Source organism: Lagopus leucura, unplaced genomic scaffold (assembly GCF_019238085.1).
Source record: "Lagopus leucura isolate 7727_CA_CO unplaced genomic scaffold, USGS_WTPT01 Super-Scaffold_1, whole genome shotgun sequence".
NCBI classification, from domain to species: domain Eukaryota; kingdom Metazoa; phylum Chordata; class Aves; order Galliformes; family Phasianidae; genus Lagopus; species Lagopus leucura.
Genome location: NW_024962250.1, coordinates 36,191,496 through 36,213,546, shown reverse-complemented (window position 1 = coordinate 36,213,546; position 22,051 = coordinate 36,191,496). Strand labels below are relative to the sequence as shown.

At 40.8% G+C, this 22,051-nt stretch overlaps 1 protein-coding gene across 5 annotated transcripts in view; it reads left to right on the top strand.

Annotated features, from left to right (window-relative positions):
• The window catches only part of SYNE2 (spectrin repeat containing nuclear envelope protein 2), a 171,750-nt gene that overhangs the window by 101,335 nt on the left and 48,364 nt on the right, over positions 1-22,051 (top strand). For 4 of the 5 annotated variants that reach the window (XM_042865498.1, XM_042865518.1, XM_042865508.1 and 1 more), the window contains 20 exons: positions 2,051-2,284; positions 4,487-4,654; positions 5,250-5,375; positions 6,820-6,926; positions 7,353-7,494; positions 8,439-8,570; positions 9,165-9,317; positions 9,576-9,785; positions 10,844-10,945; positions 11,865-11,984; positions 12,154-12,354; positions 13,864-14,037; positions 14,603-14,734; positions 16,242-16,438; positions 17,048-17,180; positions 18,064-18,246; positions 18,684-18,830; positions 19,669-19,845; positions 20,085-20,240; positions 20,936-21,085. In XM_042865498.1, coding sequence (XP_042721432.1) covers positions 2,051-2,284; positions 4,487-4,654; positions 5,250-5,375; positions 6,820-6,926; positions 7,353-7,494; positions 8,439-8,570; positions 9,165-9,317; positions 9,576-9,785; positions 10,844-10,945; positions 11,865-11,984; positions 12,154-12,354; positions 13,864-14,037; positions 14,603-14,734; positions 16,242-16,438; positions 17,048-17,180; positions 18,064-18,246; positions 18,684-18,830; positions 19,669-19,845; positions 20,085-20,240; positions 20,936-21,085 — 3,144 coding nt within the window. The remainder of the gene's footprint in view (positions 1-2,050; positions 2,285-4,486; positions 4,655-5,249; positions 5,376-6,819; positions 6,927-7,352; positions 7,495-8,438; positions 8,571-9,164; positions 9,318-9,575; positions 9,786-10,843; positions 10,946-11,864; positions 11,985-12,153; positions 12,355-13,863; positions 14,038-14,602; positions 14,735-16,241; positions 16,439-17,047; positions 17,181-18,063; positions 18,247-18,683; positions 18,831-19,668; positions 19,846-20,084; positions 20,241-20,935; positions 21,086-22,051) is intronic. The other variant, XM_042865528.1, reaches the window with a different exon arrangement.

Sequence of the window (22,051 nt, the reverse complement as noted above, 5' to 3'; positions counted from 1 at the left end):
CTGTCCTCAGGGGCACCCACAACCTGTTGAACCCAGTTACAGAAAAGCTCAGCAGAGCAGTGTTCAGAGGTGGACACAGCTGCTCTGTGTTGTTTGCACAGAATGCGGTAAGGCTATAAACCACAGTCCACTTCTGCTCGTGCAGAGAAGGCTGTCCTTCCTCAATTCATGCCAGACAGCAAAAAAGCCTGCAATATTGCAAAATCTTCTGCATTTCAGAATTTTACTGCTCTGTCCATTTCCACGTGCTATATAACTCCTATTAGGAACTTTTTTTTTTTTTTTTTCTCCTGCTAGGTGATTTACTTGAAAGATCAGTTACTATTTGGAGACAGGAAGGCATTTATTTTTAAAAATGCTATATTCATTTTTTTCCCTCGGAGATGTGTTGAAGTCTAGAGATCTGTGGCACTGATTATATTCATGTTCTCCATTCAGAACTTACGTATGCACTAACATTAATTTATTCCCACTATCTTGGTAGTTGTTAAATGATACGATTTCATTGCTCCTGGAATATTTTCCTTCCAAACTCAGTTCTAGCAGCCTGCAATGTAACACAGAATTCAAAAACTTGTTTGAACTATTACTTGTCAGGTAAGCTTTGGTAACTGTCCACTCCATGTCCTTTATGATCTCAGTCTTAGAACACAAACTCTTAGAACACAAACTCATGATGTGTGTATGGAGCTGAACGATGTTACACCTGCACACAAAACTGGTTTGTTTTATTCAACTGATTTGGCTGCATATCTGAATTTCTGTTTCTGTAAAGAAAGGGAATGAAGTTTCCTGAAGCAGTGTTATTTACCTGGGGAAGGGCAGAGCATGCCATAGATAAATGCTTCTGTATGCGTGTGTTCTGTTTAATACTTGGTTATTTTTTTGGCATTGTCAAAATACGTTTACTTTAGTGAACCAAAATGTTTTGCAGTCCCATTGGATTAAAAAAAAATATATATATATATATATATATATATATATATGTAAATATGTATTTTTTTTTCCCAAACTGGCAAAATATAATTAAATTATGAACAAGGACAAACTGGCTGAGAACTAAAGCCAAAAATTTCAAGTGGAAGTTGAAGTAAACTGGTACTTTCATATCTTCAATTGCATGTACATCAACATACTTTCCTGTTTCAGAATATGTACATTCAGACTATTTCCTATGTTTAATGACACTGCTGCAAGGTATCTGAGAGGGAAATCAGAAGAGTAATGATCAAAGTGAGACACTGATACCTGAACCAATGCATTTTGGCACCCTCATTTTAGCACAAGGCTAATGCACTGTGACTGGCCATCTCAGTGTGTGTGAATGCTCTGGAGCCGTGGGAGCAGTACAGGTGGTTTTCAGCAGAGGCGTTGTGCTTCATTTACTTATTAATTTCCTTTATTTGCATGTGCGTGGATATATACAGAGCTGTGCAGGCTTCTAAGCAACTGCTGGTATCTCCAAGCACTTTAGACTTCTCCTTATTACGGAAGTATGCAGTACTGCTTCTTAAAGCAAAGCAAGCGAGAGAAAAGAATTACACAAGATAGACTTAAAAATACACATTATTTTTCTGTGTGATGTAGAGCCTGAATAAAACTCATTTGGCTGTTGGAACCAAATGCTTAGAAGGAACTTCTAAATGATGCACAACAGCTTGCTTTACAGTTTTAAACTGCATGGCTCTTCCATCCAACTCCCACAGCAAAACATCTCTCCTCAGGGGAGAACTGGTTAATGGTGAGTCATCGTGCTTCCTGTGGCTCAGGTATACCTGTGCAGATGCAAATTGTGTCTGGAAACCTGTTGCACCAGATCCTAGATCGCCTGCCTGCAGAATTTCCCTTCCTTTTTCTTTTATCTTTAATTATTATATATTTTTTAAAAACTCTGAAGTCGGTGACAGAGTTGTTTTGGAGCCCTGTGAATGTGAAAGTTAAACATTTCTCACTGGTAAGGAGTGGGGTAAGAAAGGAGAAGAGAGAAAGAAAGGAAAAAGAAAGCAATAGGAAGATAACTGTGGGGTTTTTTTTGTGTGCTTTGCTTCAGAGTGTCACGCAGCCTCCTGTCCCCAACGCCACCCAGGGCTCTCGAGGGAAAGAGGGAGACGCAGAGGAAGCAGTGGATGGTGGTAGGCCCGAGCCGGAAACAGTCCTCCAGGCGTGCAAGGCCCAGGTTGCTGAGCTGGAACAATGGCTAGACAAAACTAAGGTGTCCCTGGGCTCAGACCCCCAGACCCCCAAAATGCAGCAGATGGTGGAACTGCAGCTTGGTGATTTCCAGGTAAGAGGGAGCAGCCTGTGTGCTGCTGGCCATCCATGAGCGACCCTTCCCGGGGGTTTGTGAACACAGGAAAGCTACAGTTACTGCTTCTCCTCTCCCTGCTTATTCAGCTTCATTGCCCTGGCAGAGAGCCGGTAGCTTGGCTTCGGTTTCAGGTGCAGCTTTCCTAGGGCTCAGTTAATAGCTGTTTTTAGGGTGGTACACAGTGGGGCTGTTACACACCTGGAGGATTTAGTTTGGGGTCTGAATGTTTCTACAGCTTTTTTTTTTCTTTATTTTTGAAAATATGGCTCAGCAAAGTCTGCATCCTCTCTTTAAGGGCAGCTTTCTGTTGGTCTCCGTCGTGATAATTCAGCAAGAATAAAGAATTTTTTTGTTTTGTTTGGATATTTTCACTTTTTTTTTTTTTTAGTGTGACTTAAAAGACCAGTGTAAAATTTGCTCCTAAGCTGTAAGTTCTTTTGCACTTCAGGACCCCACAGCTGCCAGTGAAGGGGGAAAGACAGATATTCATCCACTTGAGTAGCCTGTATTTGGTTGTACTGCTGTAGGTCTAGGATCTTCCATTTGGAAATGGATGGAAGACAACAGAGCTGATGTAAAGTACTGGGCTGGGTGGTAGTCCTGGCGCAGCTTCCTTTCTCTGGCACACAGATAAAAAGAAAATGTGCAGGCATGCAGCTTTGGAGTTCCCCACGGTGCCAGGCCGATATCCTCATCTGCTTGACTGCTGAACTCTGGGAATACATTTATGTAGCTGGCTGTATCTCAATCCCATTCAGGCTTTGTGTCAGTGTCAGCTTTGATAGGGCAGTCACAAGCAATAAAATCAAGCAGACTTCAGGCAATGCTAGGCCCTGTTGAGTTCCTGCCAGCTTTTAGCAGTCTGGCTCAATGTTAATACATGAACTTGACAGGACAGAGGAGCAGAAAAATATTTTTCTATCCTAATCAAGATCTATGCAGAAAAATATCCAAAGCACAAAACAGGAATGGTCTCTGGATAGATAGATATGATGTAGAACAATTGATTTATTGCAGTTGATTACTTTGCAGTTGAGCTGTGGTTTCTATCTCCACATTTAACTTTATAAACATGAGTTTGAAGTAATGCAGAGATGTAATTCGATTCAGAACAATGTGAATCAGCAACCAAATCCCAACAGTTTCCAGTGGCCTGGCTAACGTGTGGTACCAGTACTGTGTTTTGGTAATTTAGGTTGGATGATTGTATGTTAGGAAGGATTCTTTGCAGATGGGAGGGGCTGCTCAGGGAGGTGGACTGCTGTCCTCAGCTCCACTTGGCCTTAGGATACACATGTCCCTCTACTTTATCACTATTGAAAGCCCAGGGGCATTTCAGATAAAATAGTTTCAGAGGTAGTTGTCACCTTAAACTAAGCTATAAGGTTGTAAATTTATTCAGCTGAGACAGGCTTCACCTTTCGCTGATTCTGTTGTGAAGCCAGTAGCTCCTTGCAGTGGGTGGAGAGTTAGACATAACTCCTTAACTCATGACAGCAAGATCTGTGTGAGGTCTACCAGTCAACACCAATGATCTGTCTCTATTTGGTGCCCAAAACTGTTTTTAGAACTGATGACCTCCTTTTAAAGGCTGCCCTCCATGCACTGGTGACATTGTATTGTAACATGAGCAGAAATTCTGCCATGCTTCTGGTTGATGAGATTAGAAGGAGTGAAAACTGGCCTTACAGTGAGCATCAGGTCAAGGATTTCTTCCTCACTTACCACAGTTTTGCAGTTTTAGTAGTGCCTCGGTCTCACGGTGAGGTCTGTTTAGCTCATACATCCACGGAACTTGACCCTTCCCAAAGGTGATGTAGTCAGTCTGTGCTCTGCCTTCTTCTCTGATGTGGTGTGTTGTCTTCTTAGTTATTCCAAATGAAGTCTATTGGTAATTTCTGCTTCTCTTTCTCGTTACTTAATGTCTGAGTTATACAACTTCCCACACAGAACGTGTTCTGAAACAGTTTTGTCTTTAGCACTGTATTAAATGCACTTTATTGTTCATAGCAAAAAGAGGCTATTATAGAGAAAATCCAGGGAGCGTGAAGCTATTGCTAATTTTTCTTCTTTCTGTTCATTTTAGATAGGGTCAAGTGTAAGCACTGTCTTAAGAGTGTTATCAGGAAAGGAATATTGTACTTCTAAGAATGAATAATTGACTCCTGTCACTTCTAGGTGATGTTATCAGAGATTGAACAAAAGGTTCTTAGTTTACTGGAAGATGGTGGAAACAGTGCAGGCCACCAACAGGAGGCAGAGGAGCTTTCCTTGAAGCTGAAGGAAGCGAAGTGTAATTTGGAAAAAGTCCAGATGATGCTTCAGGATAAATACAGTGAAGAGCAGGTAAAGCATATGAATTCTGTGCCGAGGAAAAGTGAGAGTTCTGTAGTAGCACAAGAACAGTTAGAGCTTACCATGTGAAACAAGGAAAGGAGAAGAGTCAATCAGAAATGTCAGACTTGTTATTTTTCCAGTTTGCACTGCGGTATGATTATTTTTCATTTGCAGTAAGTAGTGGGACTTCCAATGAGTTTTTGAGCTACATCTTTTCAGCTTGAAGTGCTCAGTGGCAGTAGCTGAGATTTTGTGAGGAATGCAGGAAAAGGATAAAAATGTTTGGTGATGTTTTTTGTTTGCTTTCTTTCAAAATACCATCATGTTTGTGATAGTATCACAGCAGACAGGCCTTAAAGCAGTAACTTTCTTCAAAGAACACCTAAGTGGCATGAGCAGCTTTCCAGTACCACAGCCCCCCAGCTAGACCTGGACAGAAACTGGACAGAAGTGTTCGCATGAGTACCAGCTGCTTTTGCACTGCTGATTTTGTTTACGAGTGTTCCAAAACAGCTTTGCTTTTGCTATTTCCCCAAACTGCACATGGAGATTCTGGCCTCTTGTCAAGTCTGGAAGCCTTCCCACAATGGGTCTCTCTTTACAGATTCCCAGCAGGGAGAGGAGTGACCCAGAGTCCCTCAAGATGTTGCACTCCAATGGCTCCAGCATGCCCCAGCTTGGCCTCACTGAACAGCCTTTCCTCCAGCAAAATGGTTTTCAGCACCCACAGGTAATTCTTCTGCCTGACCTGTTCTATGTCCACAGAGCATGTAGGGGGCTGCTGTGTATATTAGCTGCTGCAGTTTTCACTGTGGGATCAAGTCTGCCAAGGGCAGGTACCTTATACACCTCTCCTAGAGGATTTGTGGAGTTAGAGAGGATGGATAAAGGCCTCCAAGCCCTGGAAACTCTTTTTTGTCCAAAAGGCTTATGATCCTTAGAAAATCGGATGGTACTCTTGTCTTTTATCACAATGGTTCAGATGACGTCACCCACCCAATTTCCTGTGTTTAAAGTGCTGATGTATTTTTAAATCTGAAGCTGTATACTGAAACTGCTTTTGCAGTTTTGCGTTTGGGCCAGAGGAATCCCAGTCATCCATACAGACTGGAAGGAGAGTCCTTGAGAGCAGCCCTGCAGAGAAGGACCTGGGGGGTACTGATGGATGAAAAGCTTAACATGAGCCAGCAGTATGCTCTTGCAGCTCAGAAAGCAAATGGTATCCTGGCTCCATCAGAAGAGGGGTGGCCAGCAGGAACAGGGAGGTGGTGTCCCTCTCTGCTTTGCTCTTGTGAGGCCCCATCTGGAGTACAGAGTCCAGGTCTGGAGCCCCCAGTACAAGAAAGACAGGGAGCTGTTGGAGAGGGTCCAGAGGAGAGCCACGAAGATGATCAGGGGACTGGAGCACCTCCCCTACGAAGACAGGCTGAGGGAGCTGGGCTTGTTCAGCCTGGAGAAAAGAAGGCTGGGGGGTGACCTCATTGCAGCCTTTCAATACCTGAAGGGAGCCTACAAACAGGAGAGGAATCAACTCTTTGAAAGGGTTGATAACTGCAGGACAAGGGGAAATGGTTTTACGTTGAGGGAGGGAAGATTTAGGTTGGATGTCAATGGGGAAGTTCTTTACAGAGAGAGTGGTGAGGTGCTGGAACAGCTGCCCAGAGAGGTTGTGGATGCCCCGTCCCTGGAGGTGTTCAAGGCCAGATTGGATGGGGCCCTGGGCAGCCTGGTCTAGCATTAAATGGGGAGGTTGGTGGCCCTGTGGCAGGGGGTTTGGAGATTTGTGATCCTTGAGGTCCCTCCCAACCCTGGCCATTCTGTGATTCTTTTGAAGATGGATTTGACTCAAAGGCTTTGTGAACATTCTCCCATGAACCAACTCGGAATGACTCCAAGGTCATTGTTAACATTGTAAGATATTCTATGAAACTCTGTGCTCTGTAAACTACTTCTGTTTTGCTAACTGGATATTCTGTAAAAATACATATTTATAGAAAATTGTTTGGTAACATCATATTTAGACTTTACTTGCTTTTTTTCCTGATAGAGGCATTCTTAATTTTGCTTGCTAAATGGATTCATGTGAAATGCGGTTGGAAAAGCACAATAATAATTTCAGAGCAATACCGCAAACACAACTGATTTTTATTGTTCATTCTGTTCTCTGTTCACAGGATCTGAAAGTAAAAGCAGCAGAGCAGAAGAACCTCATTGACTTCATTGAGTCATGTGTGGAAAAAATGCAGCCACAGTTTGAGGATGGTGTGAAATCAGAACCCAGGTACAAAGCAATAAAATCACTCTCCACATTCAGTTAAGTACAACTTCCCAAACCCACAGAAACTTTGCAGGAGCACTGTTTAGAGTGATGTGTGCTTGTAGAAGAAAAATTGCAGGAGCTGGGGGATTTCTACTATCAGCAGTCTGGGGAAATTGAGTGTTGTTTATGTGACAGCTTCCATGATACTGGGCTGACTGGAATGCCCACAGTCAGTCTTGATGTCAGGCAGGACTGATGCCTTCCATAAGCTGAAGCAGAGGCCAAGCAGAGGGCAAGTTGGGTATCTGTTCCCAGCCATGCATTTGGTTGCATTCTGTTTTGGGGACAGGTATAATAGAAACTAGTCTTACACCAGCAGTTTTACAAATTTAGTTTTGTTTATTCTACTTTAGTATTTGACATTCTAATAATTTTTTCTTAATACAGCAATGGGGAATCTGATCCAAAAAGCAAGCAGGCTGATCCCACCTTAGCTCCAAAGGACCAAACGGGTAATAAATGGCAATATTTACAACAAGAGCTTTCCTCAAAGATGAAGTCTCCTCTCTGCCAGCTTGTGGAACCTCAGGTTCGTTTCAATTCAGTAAAGCACTCTTTGTGCAGCCTGTTGGTTTGGGTGAAGATAACTATTAGGGTACCTTCCTTGAGTCATTATATCATGTCTCTTCTTCATCAGATAACTGAAATCTTTGCAAGTGCTCTCTAGAAGAAATTGTTACTGCATACTGCTTTTATGATTGTCTTTTAATTTTACTTTGAGGTAGATGACTCTGGAGCTATGACTATGAAGTAGTGTGGGAACACGTAGGTGAATTCTGGCAGTTAGCATTCAGAGCTGATGTTATCTGCTTAATTCTTTTAAGGAAATTAGGCGAGTTATCCAGCCAGCTCCCAGCTGATTTTTATGGATGTGGATTAAGTCTCAGTTCTTGCAAGTGAGAACATTTTGGTCAGAAGAAACTCTAGCTTGAATTTTCTTCTATGATTCACCATAGCGTTCTTGCATTCTCTCTGATGTATCAAAAGTGGTTTTACACTGCCATAAGAAAGTGCTATGCATTTATTCAGAGCAGACTGCAGAATTTTACTGCTTGGAAAAAGTGTTTTCTTTTGCTAGCAGTTTTGTTCACATTCAATTAGAATGACTAGATTTGTTCTCTGAAAGAAGAAGAGTACTGCATTAAATGGAAGAAAATTGGTCAAGTAAAAGGATGAATGGCTGCTCCTACTCACGTACTGCAGTGGGCAGCAAGCCTGCTTTAATACAGGCTACAGCCTGTAGCCCCTAAAAGAGGGAATCAGAGGCTCTTTTTTTCAGTCATGCTTTGATCAGGGCACAGCCTAACCAATTTATTCTTGACAGCAAAAAGGGAATGCTATCCTAATGTTTTATATTAATAACTTGACACTTCTATTTTAATGTTTTTTAAAAGGGATGTTATGTAGTTACCCATAGCCCAAACATCATTTGAGCTGTTCACATAACTGCAGTATTCTCTTTCTCAACGTCAGATTACAACAAAACTGAACATGCTGCCCCGGGGCGCGTTCCCAAATGCAGGAGCCTCAACCGTGGAAGAGCTGAAAACATACACTGTGCAGCTGGGAGACCTAAGCCAAGAAGCAAACGTGGTGCATGCACAGGTAAAAATGGCATGTTTTAGCATTGCCAAAAACACCAGGAAATCTAGACACAATGCACTGTTTGGGCATTGAGAAACATAGACAATAATCTCAGTATTGCAAACGGGGCTCATTGTAGTGTACCTTCTGCAACAGCTGGGGGGTATAATGTACATTCAGCTTAGGATTTTGAGGAGAAAGATTGCAAGTTTCAACCATGACACTTCTGCTACCTGAATCCAAAGACATGCTAGTATGGATAAAGATTGTTCCAGATTGTTCCTCAGGCTCTGTTAAATGAGGACCCTGTCAATGACTTTAGTAAATATGCAATATATGAGCTGACGAGGCAAGTTCTGTTGTGCCTGTTTCTGAATTTAGAAACCTGTGAAACTATATCTGCTCCTAATACACTGAAGGTCACTCTCAATTTTGGCCTGGACAGCTCTGAGTATTGCATGTATATAGCTGTCCCATCCAAGACTGTCCTTCAGTATTTCATGAACTGCATTTTATTATTATTAGCTGACTAAACTTCTAACTTTATGCAAGCAAACAAATCTTATGTGTGCCTTGGGTTAAAGTACTGAAAAATTCTGACTTGCCTTTACACAGGAGAATGTGGCAGAGGAAGTTTCTTCCAATTTGGACAAAAAACTGTTTGAGCTACTTCTGGCAATCAGCCGGTGCTTGGATAATATGGAGGAGATGTTAAACACCTCAGTCCTCTCCACCGAAGAGGCAGCCGTGCAGCAGGTTCTTTATGAGGTAACATTCCTAGAACATCCAGGGGAAGGAGGAACCATGGTGGATTTCTTTTGCAACAAAAATGTATATGGCCTGACATTACCTCTCATTTTTGCTAGTATTAGATGGGAGTAGCACAATCAAGTTATTTGGTGGCGCACAGATCTGGGCCTTTTGCCCATTAACAAACTACCAGCTCATGTACCACTGCGTTTTACAGGCAGGTCTCCTTTGACAGAGACCATTTTCACTCATGTTATCTTTTTTCCAACTCTTTAGACTCTTTCTGTTGAGCTGCAAAAACTTCACGCTGATCTGAGTGATAAAAAGGATGATCTTTTAAAGTCTATTACCTGCGCTGGTAGGAGCACAGATGTGTTCTGTGAGTGCTTTAACAACTTACAGGCATGGTTGGAACAGACTCAAGCTGCCACTGCTTCAAGGAGCAATTCAATGAAAGCTGGTCTGGATCATAATACCAGTTATCAGGTACTGCACTGCCAAATGCACATCTTTTTTCACAGCATCTGTTAGACTTCTCAGTGTTAATGCATTCAGGTTACAAATGAGGCATCTATAATGGTCTTTTTTTTGGTACTGAACAAACTTGTCTTGGTCTCTCAAGAAGCAAATTTATTTTGCTTTTGCAGCGCTGTTTACAGAGCTGACTGCCTTAGAAGCCTTGATCACAGTAGAAAATTTGCATGCAAAGTATAGAAGTAACTCGGAATCCCATGTATGCTGATCTACAGGCTAAACCAAGTTTCTGTGGGGAAGGATTAGGCCAGGGAAGGGTTTGTGCATCCTTTCCTCCGCCTCGTGTGTTCAGGAGTGATCAAAGTTAGTGCAATGCCAAAAGCTCTGTTGTTCTCAGAATATATGTTATGAGACGCTGCTTTTTGGGTGCAGTGTCTGCTGTGCAGCTATCTGGAGAGATTGGTTGGTTGGAGATTGGTTTAACCCTTGGTATTTACTGTTCCTTGAGATTTTGTGCCACAGTAACAGAAAGCGTGCCGCAGTCTTGCAAAGTTATGTTTTCCTTTCTGAAAGAAAGAAGAACTTGGTCTTTAAAATACGTTTTCTGATGTTCAGCAGAGCTGCAGTGGCTCATCATCAAGTCAGCTTACCTCTGTGCTGCTGAATAATAAAATGGTTCCTTTGAAGAACACAGTGATGTGTTCAGCAAACAATAACAGGGCTGATACTGCTATGTTTACTCCTGCAGAATCCATTGAGCTCCATCATTTGTCAGTAATAGACTTATTTTGTCATTTTCAGAAGAGAAGAATTTGTTTCTCTGTAAGTTTCACAGATCTTTACAGTCACAGAAGATCATTGTGACAGAGAAATCTCATTTTTTAATACACTGACAGGGAATTTCCCTCTCTAAATTATTCCTTTGAGCCCAGAGTATGTATGCTTTTTTGTGTGTTAAAGTGAAAAAGTGCTTTTTCTGTAAGAGAGAGTTGTCTTGTTTGCTGTATTTTTGTCTGCTTGTTACTATACTCTTGTATGTGATATACTTCTGACGATTGTTACTTTTTCAGAATGAAACCAGGCTGCTTTATGATCAATTAACTGAGAAAAAAGCTACTTTGCAACAATGTTTGAACTCAATTCGTGGACATAATGTTTCTGAGCAGCTTCAGGTAATTTCATTTGTGGGAAAAGAAAAGCTAGTGTAGCCAGTTTTCTGTGATTTACTGTTTTATATTTTCAGGAGTTTGAGTCTCACTTACGTTTTAAGAATGAGAGGAGAGAGTTCAGTATTTATCACCCCTTTTTACCTACTCATCCCAGCCCATAGTTGGACTTAATTCCAGTCCTTTTACTAACTGATGGGGAGGAACCAGTCTCCCCACAACCTCTTAGAACAAATACACCCCAAGCTATGGCAGAGAAGAGAAAAAGCTACACAAAGTGCAGCACTCCACACATTATGCCTTCCTGATATTCAAAGCTCCGCTTTTTCTTCATGGAAATAGGACTGCAGTATTTGTATCTGCTCATTCAGGAGGTTTAAGCACTTCATCATAGTGTGGCATTTGACCAGTTAAAGTTTTCTTCAACCTCTGTAGGGATTAGCAGAGAATTAGAAATGGACAGGCTGCATATCCTCCCCAGAATGCTCATCTACTTGCTGCTGGAGCAAAAAGGGGTTCCACAGACAATTTTGTTACGGGCTCATAGCCTTGTTTACAGACTCATTTTCTGCCAGGCTGAAAGCCATTTCAGATCCCAAGCAGGGGCTGCTGCCTTGAACATATTCTGTGAAGCAATCACTCTTAGAAAAAGAACATCAGCAGTACATAACTTCCCTTTGTTCAGAAAGAACTTGTCTCAATCCATCCCTGATTGAATCTTTCCAATTCATGAGAAAATGGTATTTTCTCAGGCCAGATTCCTTCTAATAATGGCTGTTGAGTTAGTAAACTGAAACATGTTGAATGTCATACTGAGACACAAGCCTGTATTTCCTTCTTGGCTGTGCCACGCAAACCCAGTAAGGTGTGCATGAACAGTCTTGTCTGTTCATCTCATAAACTTATATTTTGTCTTTAATTTCAGAAAACTGATGCCTGTGCTTTGGAACTGCAAAACTTTGAAAACCAAGTGGCAAAACTGAGAGGCTATGGGGAAAGATTCCAGTTACCTGCCACTTTAATCCAGGAAGCTTATAAATTAGAGGTAAGAACACAGTACAGTTTCTACTTATACAGCAAGGTTTGATTTTTCTCTGCAATGTTTTTTAAGCATCAAAAGGCTGATAGTTATTTTGCAGTCTGGGAATGTGCACTTGGATTTGTAGGATTCGTTTATGTATTTCATGAATCACTAAACTTTGTTCACACTGCAGGATGTGTTGGATGACATGTGGGGGATTCTGAAAGCAAAATATGTGGAGCTGAATTCTCCTTCCATCAGTGAGAGCCAATATGAGGACTTACTTTGTGGGTTTGCAGAGCTAGTTGCTATTGGACAAGAGAAGATTGCACAAGATGCAAAGCAGCTGACAAAAAGCAGAGCAGCTCTACAATCTCACCTGGAAAATCACAAGGTATGGGATTCTCTTCACAGCCCAGCTCCGGCCAGATGAGCACAGCCAGAAAACTGTTTAACGAGTTTTCTTTGAGTATCATAGAGAAATTATCTGATAGCATACAAGAGGGACTAAAGTTCATGCAGAAAATAATGCAAAGCTTTTAATAATCCAAAATAGGACTCACTACAACAAGAAAAAGAAGTTATTACAACTGCAGTTTTGGTTGTATATTAAGATCAGGATTTCAGTTTTGCCCGTATATAATGTGCTGTGACTTACCTCAGAACATAATGATGTGTGAAGAAAACATGTCCTTCTAATTTTTTATAAGTAGATTCCTGAAGTTGCTGTCTAACAATTGAGAGCTGAGGCTTTGCTTCCAGCATTCTATGTCCTCGTGATCCGATGGAGGAAACTTAGTCATAACAGCTTTTTTTCTGAAGGGAGGGTACTTTAGATCCTCCTCTTGTCAGTCCACCGTTCCCTGTTCCCAGTGCAGTGTGTTTGATGGAAGATCCTGAGAATACACGTGCATCCCCATTGATTGTCCTGCTGCTTGATAAGAAGCCATGACCAATGCTAGTCACTGCAAAATATCTCTGTCTTGTTAATGCCTTGATTTAACTGCTCCACGTAGCTCAAACTCCCTATAGAATTGCTTCAGGATGCCAAGCACTGCAGATCACTACTTTAGAGCCGTCAGAATGATGTTTGTCACTTACTCACAAATTACACTTAGCAAAGTAAAATGTTTGGAATGTATTTACAAAGGAAAACAAATATAGAATAGATTTACATTCCAAACTTACACACGTTGATTTACAAAAGAAGAAGGAACTGCAAAACTAATTGTTCCTGCCCTGGCTATCGAGACTTATCAGAATGCTCACACAGTCTAGGATACAGTCCTAAAGTGAAATCCTTGTACTAGTATTAGTTCTTAGTGAAGAAGATCTTGATGGAAGTATAATGTTAAGTCCTTAAAACATTTTCATGGCGGAAAGTATTTTGTTGAGATTCAGCTGTTTCCCAGGGGCTTGGCTGAGCTGTAACTAAATCAAGCTCTTTGTGTCCTTCCCACTTCTTAGCCCTTAGATCTGATCGTGCCTGATGATTGGAGTTATCTCCCATCAAGGTTAGAGAAACTGAGTAATGGCTGTCTGGTGACAGCCAGATCCTCCCCTCACACTGAACTCAAGTATTGTTAAAACTCTTCCATTTTTGTCCTCCAGTATCTTTGTATTTCATATGAACTGAAGTTGTAAATGTAGATGATTTTTCTTTATAAATGCATAAATGAAAACAGTATATGCAACTCATCACTGGTTCCTAGTCTGACTGCAGAATTATCAGTAACCCATCTTGGGCTGATGCAGCATTTGGGTAGAAGGCTGCTGATCTAGCTTTGATAGACTCTGAAATCGTCTGCTGCTTTTCTCAGTGAGCCTTCTCTCTCTTCTGCATACTCTTGCCCCAGGTGCATGGTTTCTCTTACATGGCAAGATTTAATTTGTTTTTTCTCAGGACTTTTTCCACAACCTCATGACTCACATGGCTTTCATGCAAGCATTTTCCAAGAAAGTGAATCCCTCTGTCCTGCAAAAGAGAGAGAAATTCTGGAGAGGGCTGGTGAATGAAGTCAGATTGCTGGAGCAGAAGGCCAGCCAGTACGGTATACACTTAGAGAAGTTGTTAAAGGTAATGAGCCAAGAGAAACCCACGGTAAAAGCTGAAGGGAAAAAGGAAGGGTTCCTCTAGAAGCAACTACCACAACAGTGATTTTTTCTCTAGTAGTTGTCCTTTCATATCTCTGTTGAATAGCAACTTGTTCTCTGTGTGGCAGTAAGCTGTTTTTTTTCCTTGAAGCACCTTTGAAAGTGGGCATTTCAGTCTGTTATTGTGATGTGGGTGGGACTGCATGACTTCATTGCAGTAATTTTGTAATGCCTGGACTGACAGTAGAGCCATTATAGTCGTAAAATACTGGTACTATTTTAAAATTAAATACAAAGGTTGCTCTTAAAACCCCCCTAAGGAAGTAAAAACTGAAGCATACCTCTTTCAAACTAAATATCTTGAAGATATTCATTGAGTTATTTTATCTGTGTTAAAATCATGTCTCGCTTTAGTATTTTCATTTTGCTTAACTGCTTATGTGTTCTGTTTCATTAACACAAGGGCTGCTTGTGCTAGATTAAGCATTAAGTCTGATGTAGTGAAAATGCCCACGTGTGTTATATTAATGATGTAATTTGTTTTTTAGGAATGGACTGAATTTGATGATGAATGTCTAGCATTCAATAAGGAGTTAGAGGCACTTACTTCTATGTTGCCATCTGTGAATTTGGTTGAAGAAACAGAAGAAAGATTAATGGAAAGGATTGCACTTCTCCAGGTATTGGTGTCTCTCTAACTAGTTTTGTTCTTGAATCTGTAAGGCTGTCAAAAGAAAAAAAAATTAGAGTATGAGGAGAAGCCAGTTTGCAGGGCACTATTTGTTGTTTTAGTCTGTGTGGGTATGTACACTGGAAACTTCTGTGTTACCTTTTGTCTCCCATCCTGATTCCTGTCTGACCAATGAAAATAAAATTCCTTTTGTAGAAAATGGCAAGTAGTCTGCTGGCTTGTTCCCAACTGCATGCCTGATGGCAGAGCTACACCTTTATTTAGAACATCAAATCCAGCTTAAAACATCTAAACTGTTTGAAACATACAAATATAAGGATATAAAAGCAGCCTTTGTGGTTGCTTTATAAAAATGACAAGTAGAGTTCCATAAGTTCAGTGATATGTCCTCCGAGAGAGCTCTGCATTCCTCACAGGCTTGACCTTCCTATGTCTTCAGAGGACCTACTCTATTAGAAGTTTGGGAACTGGGTCTGTAGAGAGTCCAATTTTATATTTAGACCCATAGACTATAAAGTCAGAAAAGAATTACTGTGATTCAGTGTACCTGATTGTATAAAAGAGACAATGGGATGTTCTCTGAAAATTCTGATCTATCTTCTGAGATAAATTCACAGTAGATACTGACAATCGCAGTGGCCCTCTGGTGCTTTTAATGCCCATCACAGTGATATCGGAGATACATTATATTTGCATAGCCAGTCATTGTGAAGTTGTTTGGTTTCATTTATTTCTTAAGAGTGAAGGGCTAGTTAAAAACTTAAATCTTCATTTTCTTTAATGACATCAGAAATGAAGTAGTAAAATTTTTAAGATGTTTCTGGGAGAGGTTCAAGCATTGGAGCTTCACAGTTTCAAGGACAAAGCAAAATAAAATTCTCTGGAACATAATTCCTGTTAGACAAATATCCCTATTAATATTAAATAGTCTGTCTGGAGAGAAGTGAGAAACTTATATATCATATAATTGCTCTTTTCTGTCTTCTCACCAGGACCAATCTCCTTCCTGGAATTTCTTCTTTTCCCTTTAATCACTTTGACCTTCCAATGAAGTGTCATTATGGCACAGTCATGCTTTGTTTTTATTCAGCTGTCTAGGCAAGCCCAGCTGCTCCTGTGTCTTTGATTTATTATCTTCTGTTCACTCTCATTCCTCCTGGCCACCATCACTCAGTACTTATCCCAACAGCTTCATTCAAATGCCCAGTAACATTTTTCTAATAAGATAGACATAGAGGCCCTACTAAAAACAGGAAGGCAGTAATTTTCTGCTGGCTATGGTCATATGTTCAGATGAGGCAGTCAGGTCTTACAGCTTCAGTTCATAGCCTGAAGTTTACACACAGTGAAGTACAGATTGCTTCAGAATGGAAAACAAAATACATGACAGATTGAATGTAAGATTAAGATGTTAGAACAAATGATACATGTTTTAATAGTCATGTTTTTGAGTTTTAAAATGTTAATTGTTTTACAAACTTGCCATATTCTAATAGCAAATCAAGAGCACTGTTGATGAGAAGCATGCCAGGCTGTACCAGATGGTGAAAGAAGGGAAGAAATTGCTGACTGCTGTGAGCTGTCCAGAAATAACAAGTCAGATCAGGAAGCTGGAAGAGCAATGGTTGTCCTTAACCAAAAAAGTTGGCAATGAACTACACAAACTTCAAACATTACTCAAACTCTTGGTCAGGTGGGTTATAACTCAGAAGGCAATTGGAGATACCAGCTTGAAATAACTGATAGGCAATTATGAAATGATGTAGTGCCTTTTACTTAAAACCAGAAAAAAATAAAGCAGTGGTAATCAGAAAACTGACCCTTTATTACATAGCAGATCTTCTTGCACTTGCTTTGTTTCCCATTTACTTTTGTGGGAACAGTTTTGATTGCTGTCATTGTTAAGTCAGAGTACAAAGGTGAAAGTTGCATCGTGCTGCTGATCATGTATTTGAAGTGCTAACAGGTGCTGCAATCATGGTGACTAAAGTACTTTGACTCACATGAATGCAAGCTAGCCTTTATTCCCAAAGGCATAGTGCACAACTCCACATGTAAATGATCCCCCTTATAGACACTCAAGACCTGGTTGAAATGCTGCCTCAAGCTGGATTTCAGACCTCTCTGAAGGGGAAAGACTCAAGCATGCTCTGTGCTTTCACATGGCTCTAACCAAGTGTCAGTGTGTGAGAGGTGTCAGAATAGCACATGCCTCCTTACAGTATGGGCAATTTGGAAGGTGAGAAATACATCCTAGATTTAGATAGGAGAGATATGTCTGTGTTTTGTTTCCTTCTTTTAGCTACAACAGAGACTCAGAGGAGTTAAGGAAATGGCTGGATTCTGCTGAGCAGAGAATGAAATTTTGGAAGGAGCAGTCTCTCAACGTGTCACAAGATCTTCCCACCATCAGGGATAACATCGACAGCTTGTTTGTAAGTCTGATCTCCTACCAGATTGAGGTGATACATTATGACTTCCAATGCAAGTGATCCTTTTGAGTGTTTTTTGTATTTACCGTAACCCAGAAGCTGCCAGCAAAATATGATACTGAATGACAGCATGCCCCAGAGCTACTCCATTACCTGAATGGAGAACATTCAGGATGGGAGGCACAGAAAAACTTCCTTTAGATTGCTAGGCCAGCCTGTGTAAAATCAGAATGGGGTCCTCTCATAGATAGCTCCCAGGTACAATATATCACAATCCAGCCAAGATCAGTTATGCATTTATAGAATAATAAAAGCATGGCTTCTGTCTTGCTCCTGATGCCAAATGCCAGATACAGCAGTTTAGCTCAGCTGATAGGCCTCTTACCAACTGAAGAGAACTCATGGAGCAGGAATGAAATCACTGAGACTGTGGGGTTGGTCAGCCAAAATCAGGAAAGAGAAAACCTGTAGAAAAGCATATTCTAAATTTCACGTCCTTGCATGCTCCCTGGTGCTGTACAACCAGCCAGGATTTTCTGCCTTGATGTGAAATCTGACAGAGCATTGCACTGTGGAAGTTGGATAGGTAGGTGTGAGCTGGACAGAGATTTGAGAGCTAGGGTTGCTCCCTTGACCTCTGTGTGATTTGGAGATGGGGATATTTCTAATCCCCATGGAGCAAGAGGTAGTATCCAGCATTATACCAGGATGGGCACAAGAAGGCCTTACATATTGCCAGAACGTATTGAATTTAGATTTTCTGAACTTTACAGACTTGCTAGAATCCATTTAAGACAGTTCATCCAGTAACTGAAAACCTGGTTTGTCCTCTTTATCTAATTAAACATATAATTACCTTATTTTAAAATTCTGTCATGCACCTCAGACATTCTCTAAGGAAGTTGATGACAAATCTTCCCTGAAGTCTTCTGTGGTGAGCGCTGCCAACCAGCTCTTTCATGTGAAGCAGGCTGATACTGCAGGACTTAGGTCATCTTTGGCAAAGTTTGAGCAAAAATGGGGAGAACTGATTACACAGCTCCCAGCTATCCAAGAAAAGTTGCACCAGGTAAGGAGAAACTCTCCTGCTATCTCTCAGTTCGAGCTAAATAATTATTTTAAAATGCTACTGGGATTCAGCTGGCTGCAGTATAAGGCCTGCAAAGCAACTCTCTCTTAATTAGCTGTCTGTCTTGCTTTCAGAATATCTCCAACATTATACTGCTGTTTAATTATTACAGTGTTTTGCACATATCATCATCTTTGTGCTTTTATATGACAGTCAGTTACAATTAGAAATAATTTTATTTCAAATTTCTGAGTTCTCTAGCGTTTTTTTTTTTCAATTTAAGTCATATCTTCTCTGAATCTCAGAGCTCACTGTAAAATTCATAGCCCCATAATTGCAATTATAATGTCTGAGCCCTTCTAAAAATGCAAGATGTCATCTTCCTTGATATTTCCACAAGTGGAGTGTGGAGGATTAATTATATTTTTTACCCCCAGCTTCAAATGGAGAAACTTTCTTCGCGGGAAGCTATTGCTGAACTAATGACTTGGCTGGACCATGTGGAACAACAGCAAGGACATGAAGAACCAATAAGTGCACAAAGTAGTGTAGCTCAAGTCAGAAGTCTCCTTCAGAAGTACAAGGTAAATGGAAAACTGAAAGTCCAGGCTTAGCTTGTGACTGTTTTGCTGTCACAAGCATGGAAACAGCCTAAAGACACTGTTATATCCTCACCCTTGCTCTCAGGAGGGTTCCCCAAACAGCCTCAAAGGTGCCTTCTGTTATGAAACCTTTTTGCTTCTCTGCCACACGAAACACTGCCTGCCCTGCATACAGCTGCAGCCAGCTGTCCTGTAATCTCCTTCTTCTTATGCAGTGCAGTCTGTCTCACTCATTCTCTTTCTCTGGCATTTACATTATAGGATGTGTTAAGCAGGAAAGCTTTGCTTCCTTACAGAGCTTGTCTCTCCATTTGTGCTGTACTTTAGTCCACCTCTTCACCAAGGAGTACCTCGTAATTTTGGAGCACTGTTGCAAGAACCCATTTAACTGGAGAACTTGGATTTTGAATATAACATTTTATCAAGAGAGAGGACCTGCTAAGAAAGAAGGAGCAGGTCTATGACCCTGCGGAGAGGCTGCAGCAGACTAATGACTGTTTAGATGCTAAAGCTCCAATAACAGAGGTTTATTGCTCCAGTCTCAGGAAGGGTTCACACCATTCTTGTACGTCTGCAGATGTCAGGGAGCCCAACCTCAAGGCACAAATCCCTACATAGATCTATTTTTTCTCTGGCCTTGCAGGGCTACCAAGGGGTGCTCTGGGCTCGGGCAGGAGAATGGTTCCTAGCCTCTGGTGGCTGCTGTTCTCAGGTGCTTTGATACTGCCCACTATGTGACTGGAACTGATCAGATTAAAACTTCTGAGCTAATTGTTTTAAGCTTTTGTTCCTTTTTGGTTGTTTGTTTTAATTCCTCCAGGAATATGTGATGGAGATGAACTTTAAGCAGTGGATGGTAGATTTTGTGAACCAGTCGCTCTTGCAAATGAGCACTTGTGACGTGGAAAGCAAGCGGTATGAAAGGACAGAATTTGCTGAGTGTCTTGGCGAGGTGAACTTGCGGTGGCACAGGCTGCAGGCATCCCTGAACAGAAAGGTTTGATTGCATTTAATTGCTTTCTGTCTCACAACTCTGATCTTGGCAATACCAGTGCTCTGTATTTTGCAAACACTTTTTCTCCAAAAACACTACTGAACGCAGATTTTTATATTTACATTCAGAGTTCAATTTAGGAAAAAAAAAAATACTGTAGTCTCAAATTTTGTCATGGAGGAGCAGCCCTGTTTCTGCCCACCCCTAGGTTTGTGTAAATTAGAATGTTCTGTAACTTTCAGATACAAGACCTAGAACACCTTCTGGAAGATGCTACCGAAAACGAGAACAAAGCACAGACTTTATGCAACTGGCTGGAAGCACAGAGCGATCGAATGAGGTCTTTACAAACCCCAGCAAGTCTAATCTCTGCGCAGAACACATTAGATGATTGCAAGGTAAAATATTGTGTAAGTGGGATATTATTGTACAAAATGTACGTAACACTTCACTTAAAATATAAAATATACTGGAGGGTCAGAATGAGAGAAAGACAGGGTACCTTTGGCTAAAATACTGCCCTACTCACAGCAAGATACAGTGCTTGGGTGCAGGTGGGTAAAATGTTTCATTAAAATTATTTGCTCAATAAGAACGAGATCAAAATTTGATAAAGTTTTAGGGACAGAAGGCTGGGGAAAGAAAGGTCATGACTTTAAGTGTAGCTTTATAGGGAATTGTTGTGGCCCACTGTGTGTGTAAATATTTATAATTGTTGTGTAATGAACATCTGTATTAAGATGAAGTCTTTCTGCATCTGGAGAGCTACAAAGAGGCCCACATGGTGGCTGAGGAATTAGCTCTTGATGATCTCTTCCCAGACATGATGTCCATACTGACACTAAAAGTTCTGGTTCTACCTGCGGAAGACTGCCTAAGCAACTGCTGTCATTTTGAATTCCTACAGACAGCTGTTCAGTATTGGGGCTAAAATGGTGGTGGTGCTGCATGGCCAAAGAAGACTGGTTTTAAAAAGTCGAGTTTATCTAAGCTCTTTACACAGAAACGTTTTTCTATGTTGTCATTGATAGATCTTATTTATCATTGTTGTTACAGCTTTTACTTCCTTCTCTCTCTCTCGTTTCTCATTTAGGACCTAGAAAATCAGCTTGCAATTAAATCCAAAATGCTTGACGAGCTGAAGCAGAGTATGTCTTTGAATGGTAGTACAGAACAAACCCCTGAGGTGTTGTCTTTCAGAATAGCTGACCTGTGTGAAATGAAGGACAGTGTTGTTGGCCAGGTAAATGATTTGATTGCATTTCAGAATTCCTCCAGAACATATACTTTCCACTGTTGTTATTAATTTTCTTTATGAAGTATCAGAAGCTGGTACAAAAAACAAAACCAAAAAACCCACAGAGTATTTTTAATCTTAACCTTTTAAGAACTTCCATTTCAGTCTGTCCCATACCAGAAATTAACCTGTTTCCAAAATTAAGAAAGAAAAAAGTCTGATGTCAAAACAGTTTGAATACGGGGGGGGAGGTACAGAGACCCATCTGCAGTTTAAGAAAATAAAGAAATGGCATGGATATTTTTCTGTTATCTTATGCTTTCTTACTTGATCTGCTTCTCTAGTTTGTACTCTGGTCTTCTTTGTCTGGAATATGCTCCATTTGCACTGGAGCTTTTTTGCCTCCCAGCTGCCCTTTCCTCTTTATGACTGGGTGGCTTCCACTGTCTTCAAACCCTACATAGTCCTCAGTTGCTTCAAGGAAAACCAGGCAGATTGGTTTTCTATACAAACTGACTCCAGGACAGTCTGCATACATAGTTATATTAGCTTTAGACTTGAAACTGATCTTTCTTACCTAGGTGTAATTGATAGATACAAAAGATCTAATAATGGCTACAGCTAAGGGTTTTAATTTCTGATAATAAGTAGCCATATATTGCTGAGGATTAAGTGTGATCCAGCAATTCTGTTTATAGATAAGATTCCTTTATACTTTTTATTACAAGTGCTCTGATCTCATTCCTCAAAACTTTGTGAAACTTGAATCCTTTTACTTGAACTCTTCCATATGAGACGTCACTCCAGGATGAGGTTGCATCTTCTTGCTTAATATCTCAACTGAGGTTATGTGGTTGTTTCTCATCTAGAAAACAGATTTGTGGGTATGTGCATGATGAAAAAGGAAAGTTCTTCATTTTGGTGTGGAGCTGAGGTTTGAATTTGGCAGGATTAGCAGCATAGTGATTAGTG